The 16,474-nt window shown below is 37.5% G+C and overlaps 1 protein-coding gene across 1 annotated transcript; it reads right to left on the bottom strand.

The window, feature by feature from the left end:
* Positions 1-390: 390 nt before the first annotated feature.
* Positions 391-14,552, bottom strand: LOC149141836 (transcription/mRNA export factor). The gene is made up of 5 exons (XM_089452158.1): positions 14,130-14,552; positions 13,943-14,030; positions 13,558-13,652; positions 9,906-9,982; positions 391-940 (listed from the first exon to the last, which is right to left on the bottom strand). Coding segments are annotated over exons 1-5 (336 nt in total). The 5' UTR covers positions 14,132-14,552; the 3' UTR covers positions 391-866.
* Between the last annotated feature and the right edge of the window lie 1,922 nt (positions 14,553-16,474).

Below are 16,474 nucleotides of genomic sequence, written 5' to 3'. Positions count from 1 at the left end.
CCACAGTAGAATTATATTTCATTTTTAATTGTCCCAAGCGTTTTTCTAAAACAATATAAAGCTTCGGATATTTTACAGAATAATCCATCAAAAGAGTACTCAAAAACTACTGCAAACAGTATAAGTATATGAATCAACTTCATGTTAGATGTCTTTCAAGGGGCAAATGGGCAGTGCAAAAAGCATTGGCAAGCCAACCTAGACGAGTCAAACATACTTTCGTCAATCCAATTCGTGTATGTGTTAGTTTGATTGGTAAGATGTTCCATTGTGAAGTCCAAGAGGACTCGGGATCCATTCATGTCTGGACCTTTTGGGGTTACTAGTTGCCTCTGTGGCTGGCAGAGAAAAACTTCATCCATTCAGAAATTTCCAGGAAGATGGGGAAGGTTCCACACAAAATTATATACATATATAACCAATTGTCTGAAATCAAATAGAGAATGAACATTCCACTACTGTCAATGTAATACACTTCACTTGATAAATTTAGCATACAGCAATAAACATACACTTCGGAATTTCCCATATTTACATTAGCACATTGCCTCAGTTGTTTCATTTCACACCGTTTATGAATTCTGAATCTTTAATAGTACATTTACTTAACTAGATAAGTAGACACAGACCAACATAATTTTCTCTACAGGCCTGGTGTCAGGTGTAAGCCTAAACAAACTGCATGGTAATCAATAGAAACAAAGGAACATTTTAACATGATTCTCGAATGAGTCCACGTAGAGCCACAGGCATAGACCCTAAGCAGAAGACAGCTCCTTTTTTTATATATTGGCAGCTACCCCTTCGATAATCCTGTTCAGTATCTTTGGCTTCTTTTCAACATGCTGAGGGTTCAATAGAAAACATTAGAGTGTGGCTGACATCAGGAAAGAGCGGATTCGTTGCAAGAGTTCAGCCTTAACACTATCAGGAACTGAGGCTGCACATATATATCAACCACAACGACTTGCCTTAATAACCATTCATTTTACAAATAGAGAAAAAAAATCAAGAAAACAAAACTTATTTAAAATTTAGAAAGCTAAAACACATGCATCCTTAAATATGTCCAATGCTAATAGACAGTTGTGAAAGGCAAGATTACACAGTTTGTGGGTTCGTATCACACCATTGTAAGGACTGGGTATAGGTAATAAACATAAGTGTGCAATACTATATAACAAGGTTACATACGCATGGAGATAAGCACAAATCATGGGAATGTGCTCTGTTTAATTTGTGCCATGGGTATGTGCTCTGTTTAGTTTACTAAACACCTTTATGCCGGGAGGTAGGGTATGTGGACGGGGGATGTTTTTAACAGAACATCCCACCAAACAAGGCTAAATATCTACAAAAAATACCGATCCCCCCTAGCCTTTCTTGATGAGGGGTATAGTGTAGGATGGATGAGGAAGCATAAAACCAATCCTGAATAAGGCATATATTTATTAAGTATATGTGCAAAATTATAACAAATCATGCATTTTAATAACATTTGAATCAAATATATGTTGTGAACTTCTACATGCCAAACATCATCATATGTCAACCACAATTTTAATTTATAAATATTCACATATAAAGCTATATTGAATTTGTCAATTGGGTTTATCTCAGGTGGTTGGGAGGAGTGATTGGGATCCTCCCCACCTAGGTTCAATTCTCACAAGTGATATGATGAGCTATGATGTAATGGCTTCCAGCCTCATTGTTGAGAATGAATAGTCCCTCGAGGATAGCAACATGCATATTCCTCATATGGAATATAAAGGGATTTTTTATTTAAAAATAAATATATAAAAGCTATATTGATAGATTTCATCATTCAAATTTCAATACATAATGATAGTTTTCATATATGCTAATATGGTATTAAGTTATTAACATACGATGATTCATAATCATAAATGTCATAATTACAATATCTGACATTTATATATGCACCAGCTTAGATCATGTCAGAGAGGACATGAAGGGTGGAGAATGCGATGGCAAGAAGGATTACTACAGTTTTGAGCTTTTCAGAGTTGAACCTATTACAGTTATAATCCCTGTTACTGGGGGGCATCCACCACCGACACAGATCACTGTTGCAAGGCTGTCCTTACATGTGTAACCAAAACCAAAACAAGTCAAGTTCAGGATTCATGGGGAAAGGGAGGGGCCCCATGATCAAAAACAAGTAGCTTAAATTTACAACACAGTTTTTGGACATACTTATAAGGCTTGGAATCCTAATAGGAGGTTTAAAGTGTCAAAGTTTGGCAAGGCATCTTCAGAAAGAGTTTGCTGCAGATAATTTAATGGGGAATGACATTTAGGCTTCATTCATGCATTACTGTATGGAATGTCTTGTTAATGCCTCTCCGCTAGGCTAATATGTAACTTTAGCAAAGGACTGTAAGTGGAGGGAAAGATGATGATGGGAAAAATAAGAACCATTGATTCTGTTAGAAATTCATATACGTTGCAGTACATGCAATAATTTTCTTTTTTTCTGAAATTCAAATAATTATCTAACAACTATATTTCAACAATAGTAAGGAGAAAGCATAGATAATGAAGCACAATAAAAGACACCAGAAATTAGGTCCAGGACCAGGGAAAACCCCACAAGGGGAAAAACAAACCAATTCCTTTCTTAGAGAGTTCCTTCAAAATACATCAATACAAAGGCTATACTGATCCAGGAAGGCTACCACAAGCGCTAAGTCTGAATGTTAGACATCCAACAAAATTCACAAAGGAAAGGTTGAACAAGACTGGAATGTACCCTTCCTTAAGATCCAACTAGTAATAGATCTAAAAGAGAAACAATTCAGATCTGTCACCTTTGGACTAGAATCAATGTCACAGAACTCGGATCTGACACCACAAAGATCAGATCTACCACCAGAGAGTTCAAATCTGCCCTCACAGAGCTCAGATTTGTCATAGTGCTTGGATCTATGTTACAGTATTTGGATCTGCTACCACAAAGCTAGGATATGCCAACACAAAACATAGAATAATGTCATAGAACTTGAATCTGATACCACAGAGCTAGGATCTGCTACCAAAGAACTCAGATCTATGTAATAGAATTTAGATCTGACACCACAAAGTTTGGATCTGCCAATAAGGAACTCAATCTAGGTCACAAAGTTTAGATCTGTCACCACAAATCTTTGATCTGCCAACAAGGAACTCATATCTGTTGCTACAGAATTCAGATCTGAGATAAACATAGTATTGACCTGTCTAATTACTGATGATCTCAGACATTTGCACAGAGATAACAATATGATGTAGACTTCAACGAGAATGGAGAGAAGATATTGCTCCTTCAGAATAAAATGAATATACTTGAGAGGTGAATTGCATAACAAGGAGAGCGAGTAGCCTCTTTTTATATTCATCAAGATGATCCTTTGAAACTTGTGGAGCCTTCTGCCGCTCGCTGCCTGCCCGACCCACCTGATAAGTGGAAGCCAGTAGCACTGGATGGTTTGAGTTTGAGTTACTGGGCTGATCTGTTGATTTGGGGTAGCATCGGATGTGCTCTAGCCACAAAAATTGGTGGAGGGGCTAAAGCACATGAGATCTCCAATACTCAGAAATGGTTTGAGCAGATTCTAAACAGTTTGAGAGATATTAAAATAATTAATATTTTTAATGGCGTCCCTAAGTCTAAACTTAGGGAAAATTAAATATTAATGTGAATTAATATAAAACTGTGTTAGAAGGGTCCAAAAGTAATGGATCAAGCCAGAGTTAATCTTAGCCGTTGATTAGGGACTTAATCTCGGTCATTGATTTTTCAACGAGAAAAGTATATAAGGAGGCTTGAAGGTCACTTGTAGAACACACCAGAGTGATCAATCATTCTATTCTCTAGAGCAGGGTTTGCTAAGAGAGATAGAATCAGTGATCAGCAGCGAGGGGCCGTGAATACAGAAGCAGAGATGGTACCAGGAGAATCAGCGCAGAAGTCGGGAGAGAGGCCACGTAGAGCCAGCTAGGGCCCACGCAGAGGCAACCACAAGCTACGCAGTGCCTCAAAAAGCCAACGTGGATGACGAGGTGGCTCTAGAGGCTGACGCAGTACCTCCAGAGGCTGACACAAGGCCAGGAAGGGCTAATGAAGTCCCTAGAGGTAGACATTGGGGTTTTCGTGAGGCAGATTGGAGCTGGGCGCTGTCGGAGTGTTTATCTGAGGTTCCAGTGGGAATATCTGCTTCCGAGTAGAGAGGTACTACTGCGGAGATTATTCTCTATTGAGTGAGCCGGTTTTGGCACCCAGATTGTATTCATAAATTGCATAATAATAAAACCCTCAGATAGATGCACCGGTTTTCCCACATTGGGTTTTTCTGAGGACATTGGTCCAAAAACAATGGTGCCACTTGTGTGCTTGTTTTGTTTCCTTCAGTTGATGATCTGTAACGTGTTGAGCATGTACTTGTATTCATTTCCAGTATTTACATGGCAAATAATTTGTTAATTAACAGAACAAGTAGGTAGGAATAAATCAGTAAAGTACATGAAGGGTTTCTAACAGTTAGACTTAGAAATTCCAATATGATCGATTTGAGAGAAGGGAGCAAGCTGACGAGCTCAACGTGCCCCCCGCCTTCTCCCCCTCGAGATGAGAAACGCTCTCGGGTAGGAATAAATCAGTAAAGTACATGAAGGGTTTCTAACAGTTAGACTTAGAAATTCCAACATGATTGATTTGAGAGAAGGGAGCAAGATGACGGGCTCAACGTGCCCCTCGCCTTCTCCCCCTCCAGATGAAAAACGCTCTCATGAGAAGGCGAACGACCGCTTTACTTCTGCCTTCAGGGAATTAAATACAAATATAATTTTCCTCTTTTAAATCCCATGTGAAATATGGCTTACAAAATTTATTTTGACCATGTAGAACATGCTAGAAGGCAATAATAATTTATTTTTCAAGTTACAATGAAAACAAATATTTCATGAAGACCGACCATAGCTACATTTTCAACACTCCCTCTTAGCTAGGGAGGCATTCATAATCATAGTCAAGATGTTCAATTTGAAAGGTTCTCTAAGAAAGGACCAAGATTAGATCAGCATCAACAATAGATCATCATTACCAGCATCAAACAACCAGTACCAAATCACCATGGTACTATCCATGCATGCTCTCCCCAAGAGACAACAATTATCCAGTGTCTCCTATCATTGTACCATCACATAAATCAATTTGACCAGCACTGCAGAACTAGAGTCCAGTCAAGTCCATGCATGATATCAACAAGCTCTCTTTGAAAGGAGACCTGAGCTAGATTCTGGGAGGCTTTTCCTGAGTCAGGTAGCCTCTAAACCCATTTTCCTATACAGGTCACTGTACTTGAGACAGGGACTTCAGCCCTGTACAGGTCACAGTACAAGACACAGGAAAATGTCGATCTTCCTAATCAGGTCATGTGGACCAAGGGCAAATTTACCTTTATCTTACCATTTAACTTAGGAGAAATTTAATTTCTCCTATAGTCCAAAAGTGAAATGATCTCAGCCATCAAAGAGATCTGATCTCAGCTCTTCATGGCAGTGGTGGGCCCAGGTTGATTTCTAAGAGGGAAAAAGGGTGCTCACTTGGTTCATTCACACACTAGAGACTTGGTGGCTAAAGGAAGCAAGAAGAGAACACTTCAGGCTAGGGTTTCAACGAACTAGGGCTTCAGATTAGCGCAGATTAAGGAAGAAAGAGAGGCACACAAGCCTCTGATCTTATCTAGCATCCATTTTACTTCAGCCAGACTGTATTCAGGGCGCAAAATGGGCTGTATTTAGCTGTACAAATTTGTACAGTGCGCAGGCTGACTGGGCCATGAGGCTGAGCGAGGGTGTCTCAGCGTGTTGAGGAATTTGCAGAGCCAAAGGGAAGTTTTCCCTTATTTGTAATATTTTCTGAACAATACTTTTGACAAAGCGGCCTGATAAAAGCTACCAAGTTTGCAAGTTCCCCCCAGTTGGGGTTTCCTGGGTAAAATTTGTTGCGTACAGTTTGATGGTGTGTTTGTCTTCATTTGTTCCTTATTTTCCGTTGCATGCTAGTTAGAAAACTCAGTATTTTTGTGGATTAAAGTTAAATTTCAGTTTCCAACTCTTTACTTAGCTTAGTTCACAAATTAGTTGTTGAGCTTTAAAGAAAACTAACAGATTTTACTCAAATTCTTTCCTTGGTATGAGGTTGACAACTCACTCTTTATCTTACTCTCAATGGGTCCTTTACCTCTATCTTTATTTGATTGACCAAATAAAGCTAGGTTCTCATCACCACCCTTCTTGCTAGCTTTTGACTCCATCCAAGTCTTCTCTTGGATACAATCATCCTAAAGCCTCTCAAAGTTAAGGAAGAATCCCTCCCAGGCACAGATATCTTTGACAAATGGTTCCCATGAAGCTAGGAATCCATTCAGTGCCATGTTCACTAGCTCTACATAGTGCAAGTTGACTATGAATCTGTGTGATCTTCATAATGTAACTAGTGATTGAGGCTGATCTAGTCATCTCTATCGATCTGAGTTTGTTCTACAAGATCATCTTTCTACTTATGTTCTCACTCTAGTAGAGACTTACCAAGGCATCGAACATTTCCTTCATCGTATTTTTCTTGGATATATGAGCAATCAAATGATCTTTATGGCATCTAAGATCTCCACTTGACGTTCACTTCTCTCTTCTTGTGAGCTGGCAACTGTTACAAATCTGTAGGCAAGGGCGCAACTTCCTTGACAATATTTCAAAGGTCATTCTCTTCTAGTAAGAGTGTAACCCTCAGCTTCCATGATAAAAAATTCGAGATACAATCTAATCTGTCCTCAAACATGAGGCTACTCAATTATCTCTGAGATCTGCTACACAAATTCCTAATTCTGAAAACATAGCTTTGAAACTAAGTTACCGGAAACGCCTGAAGAATTTGCCGGAAATGCGGATCCCCGTTTCGGATATGGTCCTTGTCCGAAATGCTATAAAAACGTTTTTGTACCATCTCAAAAAATCAGAAACTTCAGATTTGGAATTGGATACATTTCCAAGGGTTTTAAATTTTTTTGGATTCGTTTCCGGATTTCCAGAATCAGATCCACGAAAATCGTGATCGGAATCCACCCTTAAATTTTTAAAAGGCATGAAAATTTGTATAGCCATAAATAAATAATAAAAATGAAGAAATCAGATTTGCAGATAAACTCACTATAAACACAGACTCATAATGTCTCTTCTAAATCTTCAGAAGCGACACTCCATATATTTGTTAAAGATTCTTACTAAGAAAAAGATAGATGTTCAAAAATGCAAACAAAAGGGTTTGATGAATGTCTTCGTAAAGAGATTTATTTGAGTGATTAATTTTCAATTTCGTTAAGGTTTTGTTAATTGTCATTGATTTTGTTCTTGATTTCATAAATCCCTCCAATATAACAAATCTCCTCTAGCCAATCTTTTGGCTGCATATACAAAGAGACCAAGATGACGTTGAGAAGATTGAAATGTTCAAATAGGCCTTGACAGAATATCCCAATGATCCCATGGGCCTTTTAATTGCCATGCAAGGAAGATAGATATCATCTACCATGCATGACACGTTATTTGAAGGAATTGAACCCGAAAGCACAAAGGCTGTAGCATTTCTGATTACATTACTAATGATGATGATAATATGTTGAATGTTACAATAATCACTAATGATGATGACAATGTTTATGCTGAATTGATGATGATGATTTGTTTATGTTGAATTCATGATGATGATGTATTTTTAGATATAGATTCTAGATTCTAAAAGATGAATGGTAATATGAAATGTGTGTGTGTGTGTGTGTCGTTTCCTTGCTGTATGGTATCCAGTTTTTTTGAAAATTTGTTGTATCCGTTTCAAACCTCGTATCTGTATCCGTTCCTGTATCCGTTTCAGTGCAACCTAGCTTTGAAACCCTCTAATTATTGGTCCTTCTTACCGACAGTTGATTTTCTATTACAAATCGTTGATAATCTCAATCAAAGAAGTTAGCCCTGATACCATGTAAAAATTTCAATCCTAGATGACTAATCTCAATTAATCTAGTAAATTCTGAAACTTAATGCAGAAATTGAATTCACACCATAGCAACGATCACACAACAGCTGGAAATTAAATATGGAAAGCATTAAAAATAGTTTTGCACATGCACAGGTAAATACTCCTTCAAAATCAGTTTTTCTTTCCTTCAAAAGACGTACAAGGAAACCTTCACAGTCTGTCTAAAAACCAGTAGTTGAATGGTCAACAAAACACCCTGAAACTAAGCTGTACAACCTACCTGAGAGGTATGGCCTGCTAGAAAAACTATTTTACAGCCTGTCCATATGACTGTACGGGCCTGTCCAGACTCCATACAATTATACTGACTTTCATACAACTGTATGAGCCTGTCCATACACCTACCTATTTCCTAAATCAACCCGCTCTCTCTCTCTCTCTCCCTCTCTTGCACAACTGCTCACTCAACCTGCTCAACTGTCCAGCTAAGTTTAAACCCTTTACTTATACCAATCTTTATACAATTTTAGTTAAGACCGAAACCCTAATCTATTTTTGAGATTACACTTAGTCTAAATTATACCTGCATGAAATACACCTTTTAATATTAACAGCTAAATATCAGACTTTTCACTTTCTTATTAAAGTCAATTACAAAACAGAGTCTCTTTTCAAACATAGAATTACTTATCGAAAATATAAAATACCTTGAACGATTTCTCACACATTCACACTGAACCTGTGCAGAACATAGAAGTTCCTATCCAAACTATATTTCTCAACATGTATGACAGGAACAGCATTATCCATGGCTGCAGGAAGTTATGAAATACCACTTGTGAACCAAACGTTTCGGTTATAGTATATACTCGGTTGCTCTAAGATAGAAACTACAAAAACCAAAATGCCAAACCCCAACCAATTCTATCAACTTCTAAAACCCAAAGTCCCCTCCCGCAAATTCCTTGTCAAGATTCAATGCCTATGTCTACTATAGAAAAATCAGAAGGTATCTTCAATTTAGAATTTATTTCTAACCAGGCCTAATAGGTTCCTAACTTCCTACACTACAAAGTTACAAATTTTATCTACGACCTTATGTTTATCTCAGCTTAAAAATACAGCAGATTATTACTTGCTAATGTATCAGTAGAGCACATCCCTTAAATTTATACACATCTGTTGGTTTTGTTTTCCATGCAAATTTTACTGTACAAAGCAAAAGGATAACGACACTGCTTTAATTGTAGAATACAATTAACATTTCCCAAATTCTCGGTACTATTAGTATTTATATGCAGTACATGTGATAAATAAAGTAGCTTGAAATATTAGTCAACAAACCTTCATGGTTCATATGTTTACAAAAGTTAGACAGAACCCACTGAAAATTTAGACAAGTCACAAAAGTTACTCTGAAATGCAGATCAGTGAGTGAAACATTGTCAAACATGTTTTTAGAACGGGAAAATTTAATTTCAGTCAAATGCCATTTTAAATATTTTCACCAACAGATCCTTTGTTTTCTTTTAGTTTTTTCTTTCCCATTCTGATGTTTTTCAACACACAGAAAACTTCATTCAAATTCGAATTTGTACAACTACTAACACATACTTGAAACAATTTATGAAACTTTGATTGGACCAGAAATATGTAGGTCATTAATCTTCTACAGATCACCCTGCTTATTCAACAAATCAGCTAAAAAGGCCATAATGAAGGCCTATGCATATAATGTCTACAAATTTGAGTGACAGGTTGGGAAATAAATCTTAACTTCAAGAAAAAACCTCTGGTACAAAACAATGACAAATAGTATGAACATTTTACCACTATACAAACACACAAAAGCAGTGGCATTACTTACATCGGCCCTTTGGGGTGATTGCATGCACAAGCTCATCCACGGTAACACTGCTTCTTCCTTTTTTCCTTGTAAATGCCCTAGGAATAATAATGATTAAAAAAGGTCAGAAGAAATTCCCTCCAGTAAATTAAGCAAATTGCCTACAGCATTCAGTGAAGTACTCTTTTAAGCACTTTGTCCAATGAAGGGTTTTCCACTAAGTTACAAGGCTCCAGATCCAGATGTGGATCCACCAATATTTTGAAAAGTCAGGATCTGGATACAGTGGGGAAATGACAAGTACAAACAATATAAATATATTTTTTATAATTTTAAAAATACAATTTATATCAAAATTAAGAAATATATAACTTACATATTTTTTAATATGTAATACATAAATAAAATAATTAATGGATTATATGAATAGATTTATAATTTGCATACTATTTATAAGTATTCTTAATTTTACATTTATTATTTTACACAAATTAAATTATAAATTTAAACTTTCTTATTTGTTATATAAACTTTAGTGTTATGGACCAAGGGGACTAGATATTATTCTATTATATCATAAACTTTGTGAGGGGGCACTTAATTATATTGTAATGAGGGTTTATAAACTTCATTTTTAAGTTTTAATATATTTCAAAACTATGCAATGAACTTTATCCGGTCCATTGACTGCCATTGAACATTCCTGTTGCCTTAGGCTGGCATTTCTAAAAAAGGTTTGAAATGCATGAAACCTTTTGGATTGCACAAAGAGCAGGGGGGAGTGTAAGGGGTGTAAAGAATACTGTATTGGTGTACAGTTTTTTGGATTGCCATAACACTCGCACTGCCATACTTGATAGCAGACCCCTGGCATTTTGATCTCTTCATTTGCAGTATAAGAAAAGCAGAATCACATTGGTGGGGTGGCTTATGGTAAAGAGGCACCAGACCTTACTTTACTTGGCTCAGATTTGAAATTCCTAGCAAGTATTTTAAACCAGTTGATTATCACAAGGCTACTAGAGAATGCAACATCCCTGAGGCAATCAAGTGGGCGACTCCTGGATCATTCTGGAGCTGGTTGTGAGCATAGAACCTGCAGAAAAAACATATAGAAGAAACCAATAAAGGAATACAGTCAGAACTGACTACTGTAACAATGTGGCAGTGGTCAGCCATTGCTGCAATTCCATCATATTTGGAATGACATCAATAGGAGCTACTCCAGGAAAGTCAGGAAAGTATGAAAACGCATAGCAGCCATGTGTGAAGTAAGGTGTAATGTCCTCTTCTAATTAAATTGCTCAAGGGAGGATGTAGTAGCCTATGTAACGCCATAGGTTATAGTCATTTGTAAAGGGGTAAACCCATTATTTGATATTATTGGGGTAACATTAGATAATTTGAGGTAAATGGAGGACAATTTGCAATAAAAAAACAAATATGGGGCAAATGGAGGGAAACTTGTTAGCCACTCAAATTAAAATTAGAAGGGAAAACCCAAAGGGAATCTATAAAAAGGAGAGAGGAGATTCATTTTGATCATCATGAATTGTTGATCTTTATGATTTTTGGGCTGAGGCTCTTGGAGGGTTTTAAGACCCCTTTTCTCTGGTTGGTTTTGGTGGAGAAAAATTCCACCCTAGCCAATCCACCTTTCTCTTTACTCTGTTAGCATAATTTTTGAGGCTGCAATTCTGTGGCAACAAGGGTTCTGAGACATTATCTAAGCAGTGAATCATCACTGGGGCGGTATCTGAGGTAGCTGCCTATCTTTAAGATGGTATCTGTGGCAGCGCATTACTTTTCTGAGGCCTAAGTAAGAGGTGTTATCTGTAGCAGAGCATTGATTTTCTGAGGCTTAATCCGTAGCAGCAAAGCAATCTGAGGCTTAATCTGTGGTAGTTAGAATCTCTAGAACCACAGGGATATCCAAGATAAAGGGCAATTAAAGGGACTCCACAACCTTACCTTTCTTTGTTCTGTGAACTAGACTTGGGCGCAATCTTCCCTCAAATTATGATTAAAAGAAAGAAGGAAGAAGTAGATAGGATTGTGAAAAGGTGCTTTATATAAAGCCATGTACCTTTTAGAACAATTCATACTATCAAGCAATGTTTGATGATGTTGTTGATGGGCCAAGGTCATATAGATATGAAAAGTTGCAAGGGTCAATACTTCAAAAGGAAAAAGTCAAGACATCTACTAAATTGGAAGGCATAAGACAATCATGGGAAGCCAGTGGATACACAATGATGTACAATGGTTGGAATCTCGATCGATGGGATGGGCAAGATCCTCCTTAATTTAGTGGCACATTGTCCCAAGATACAATGTTTATTAAGTCTATTGATGCCTCTAAGCATATTGAAGATGTATCATTCTTGTGTGAATTGTTGGATGAGTTTGTCCAAGAGACAGGTATGCAGCATGTGATCGCCACACTCCATGTGATGCCCATTGCATCGATTTGATGCCTGAGAATGTGACCAAAATCTACTTTATCAAGGTCATTTAGATGGGAGCCTCACAAAATTCATACGTAACCATGCATTTGTTCTTAGCCTCATGAGAGATTCATAAAAAATAGGAGCTTTGTGCACCTTGCCATTGCACATTTTGCCACCAGTTTCATTTCTCTTTAGTGTCTCCCTTCTTGTATGTTTGAGATGAAGAAAATCTTCATTTCTAATGAGTGGCATGCTAGTACATTTAGCAATAAACAAGAAGGGCAAATTATTGATAAGTTAATGTGCCAAGATTCCTTCTAGATAAGAATGGTCGAAGTGTGCAAAGTTGGTGAACCTTTCTGAAAGGTTCTTCACTTGGTTGATGGGAAAATTCCCCAATGGGTTAATTGTATGTGATCCTAGGCTCAAAATATATCTTACAGTGTCCCTCCGTCAGCAAAACAAAGTGCTCATCCTCCAATAGAACGTCTTGCGGTCAGAGTTGAATGGCTTCCAATTAGAGGGTGCTTCCAATTTTGTCCCATGGAAGTGTAGGGTGCAAAATCTCTTGGAGGAGTTTGAAATTTGAAATTTCATGAAGACTAAAATTGCAGAGCCTACTGATGCCATGCAATTGGCAGAATATAACAAGAAAACGTCCAAGGCAAAGCAAGCCATCCTTGACCCAATGAAGGATCACCTTATCCCTCACAACATTGGAAAGGCAACCAATAAGGAGATGTTTGATGCTCTATTCACTATATAACAAAGTGAGAACATCAATAAAAATGTTTCTGAGGAATAAACTCCATCTCACATTGATGAGCAAGGGAGATATTATGCTCAATTAACTGATAAAGACTACCAAACAATGTGATAAGCTTGCATCAGTCGGGAAAAGGTCAAGAGTGAAGCGTTAGTATCCATAGCTTTGAATGGGTTTTAATCTTCCTGGAAACCGTTTGTTTGGTGTGTTTGTGCCGGAGATAAACTTCACGGTGCCCCAATGCATTTCTTAGCATCTGGTATAACGCCTAGTCAGTCATGATAACTTCGATTCTCATGGAGTCAGTTCGCATTGAATCACAGAAGTCAAAAGGTCACGACTGTCGCAAACTAACATATTCTCTTGCCTTTGGGGAGCTCATACCCGTAGTAATCCCGGTAAAATATTGATAAAAGCTTTAATAGCATTTTACAGATAAACATGTGCAGTGTCTTACCTGCACTGAGCCTTCATTTCGTCCTTCCACCCACATTCAATAAGCCTTTCCCTCAACAGTTCCTTTAATTTCTCCTTTTCTCCGCTCTCAATTAACTACAACATTCAACACCACATATTCCAAGCCAAAGAAGCCCATCAACAAATCTCATCCCAAAATCAAATACTACATGTTTGTATGTTCTAAACACTTTCAATAATGGCATATCTAATAAGCATACTGACAAAAATATAGATTTTGAAAATGATGAAAATGGGTATTAATTGAAAAGCCCTATTTCATTTCATCAAATTACGAATGACAGAAACAGAGACTCAAACCCTAACATGAAATGAGCATTTGATGCATTACTTAACTTATGTGGAAAGAAAGTAAAGAAGAGAACCTTGATATTGATAATTTCTTGAAGCGTGGGCTCTGGTTTAGAATCCTCATCGTGGTCGGGGGTGGGCGGTCTATTGATGGAAGCCCTCCTGTATGCATTGGAGCAGCAAAACCATATTTTTTTCTTATTATTAAAGTATGTAATTCAAAATAATCCATGAGTCACATTGTTTCTCCCTCTGACTTACATGTCTTCTTCTGCTGGACTATAAATCAATTTGTAGTCGTGACTGTGAGTTCTGGACGGGTTAGACTCGCGCTCAAGCGTGGCGTTGATAGCCGTACATACGAACGAACCCCAATGTCGAACGCTACCGGTTTTTATGAGGGAAGTACCTATGCGACTGCTAATTCACAAGATAATCCGTGTCCCCTAACCTAGATATTGATTTTATGGGACTGCACTCATATGATGTGAAATTAAATGATTTTTGTTTCGTCGGTTCAGACTGTGAGTGTATGTACCTTGTGAAATTTCGTGTGGCTACGGGTGATCAAGATGAAGAATCAAGAGGCTATGTCGGCTCCTAACTGCCCTGTTCCTTAACCTCACATTTCTTCCTTTTTGGTCTTCAAAGAGAAAAGGGTTGGGGGCCGGGGCTGAAATTCCTTCATATATAATCTTGTTAATGAAGATACGGTCGAGTATTGAAATTTATATATATAATTTTTTATTAAATTGATTTTAAGAGTATGAAGGAGATTTTATAATTGTAAAGGGATAAGTTGGAATGGAAATTTTCAGCATATTTATTAAATGGCAAAAGGTATATGAATTTGATATTAAAAGTATAAAAGGAAATTTTATATTTTACAAAATCATTAAATATAAAACTAACATATTGATTAATTAATGATGGATCATTTTCAACCATCAATCTTAATTAAAATGTCAAGAGTAACCATTTAATCACATAAAAAAATATTATATTAACAATTTAATCACATTAAAAAAAATATTATATTAACAACTTAATGCATTAAAAAATTATTATATTATAAGTAATTAATAGATGTCCTATTTAATATGTGTCATTTTATTTATTTTTTATTATATAATATATTAATGGTTAATAAGCATGTTTATTTTAGAATAGGATTTTAATTTTAATTTAATTATCAATAATTATTAGGTGGATAGTAGGGATTCAACCTCCACAAAATTTCCAAGTGTCCTCACGCTCTCCGATGAATGGCAGGGTCCTCATGCCAACGTTGTCTAGGACATTTATGATCAGGGTTGGGTGGTGATCATTCTTTGAGTGCTCAGTTGGTCTCATTCGATGCAAAGAGGAAGGTGGTGAATGGTCGAGGATAGTGCATTCACTCCCAGTGTGGAAAATGAATTCCACCATCAAGACTCAGAAGGGCATTCACTCCCTCATTCAATTTGCTCTATGGTAGCTGGTCTCTGTGGTTTTCGTAGGGCAACGAGGTTTAGGATGCTTAAAGACAGGGGCTGAGAATTTTCTTGATCGGTTGTGATGGTTCATGAAAGGAGATGAGTCGGAAGAGGAGGAAGAGGACGTGGGCATTAGCCTCTCCCCCCTCGCATGGTCAAGGAGAGGATAAATTTGACGAAGATATGCCTCTACATATCCACCGCTTAGTCATTGCCATGAAAGCGTAGGAACATAGGCAATGGCCATTGAGCAATCGGGAACCTACTTGGCCCCATCTTCGGGACTAGGAATAAGTCCAGAAGGGGGTGGAAAGCTGAATTGTAGACATATACTCACATTTGGTTCACACTCGAACATATTTGAGAAACCTATCTAGAGCTTTGGGGATCTGATTCCCTCCTCCCCGCCCCCCCTCCTCCAGCTTCCTCCAATTCACCAAAAGGCTCAAAAGTTGCAGACTTGACCCACCAAGGAACCAAACCTTCCATCCTTTAACACCCAGGGACTCAAAAAAAGAAGCAAAAGCTATCAGGTAGTCATGGATCTTCTGAGCATGAGGTGCAAGCACAAAACTTGGCCAAAAAAATAGCTGATGCGAACACTGCCAATGGAAACCTCTTAGAAGGAGGTTGACACCTACATGGGGTAGTGTTTGCTGAGTGGGAATGCCCTTCATGGTTACCAAAAGGCTATGATGACCCCTTCCACTATCTCACCCAGTAGGACCAGCCACTGCGTGACTAGGCCCAGCATGACCAAGATTGTTAACCATTTCTAAGAAAGGCTTACTCATCCTCTATTACTTCTTTGTTTTCCTTGCAATTTTTGTTGTCCATGTCCTCTTAGTTTCTTTTACATCTACTTTTTTTGTGGCTCCATATTTTTTAAAATTAGTCTCACAACTCTTAAAGAGACCATCTAGTTTCCCACCTAAGGGCAGATGGCCTCTCTTAAGTTTACTTCAGAATAAGAAAGTTTTTTGCAGCCAAAATGAACTCATCTTGGACATAGTCCGCTCATGTTTCTCCATGCATGTATTTTATGTAAAGTTTTGATAATATAATGAATTTTGGCTTGCTTACAAAAAAATTAAGAATTTTTTGTAAATAATGTGAGATGTATCGAGGAAC

Source organism: Pinus tabuliformis, chromosome X, assembly GCF_031772625.1.
Source record: "Pinus tabuliformis cultivar Carrire ecotype Pingquan chromosome X, CPIR1, whole genome shotgun sequence".
NCBI classification, from domain to species: domain Eukaryota; kingdom Viridiplantae; phylum Streptophyta; class Pinopsida; order Pinales; family Pinaceae; genus Pinus; species Pinus tabuliformis.
The sequence above is the reverse complement of the archived record's forward strand: the minus strand, read 5'-3'. Positions and strand labels throughout refer to the sequence as shown.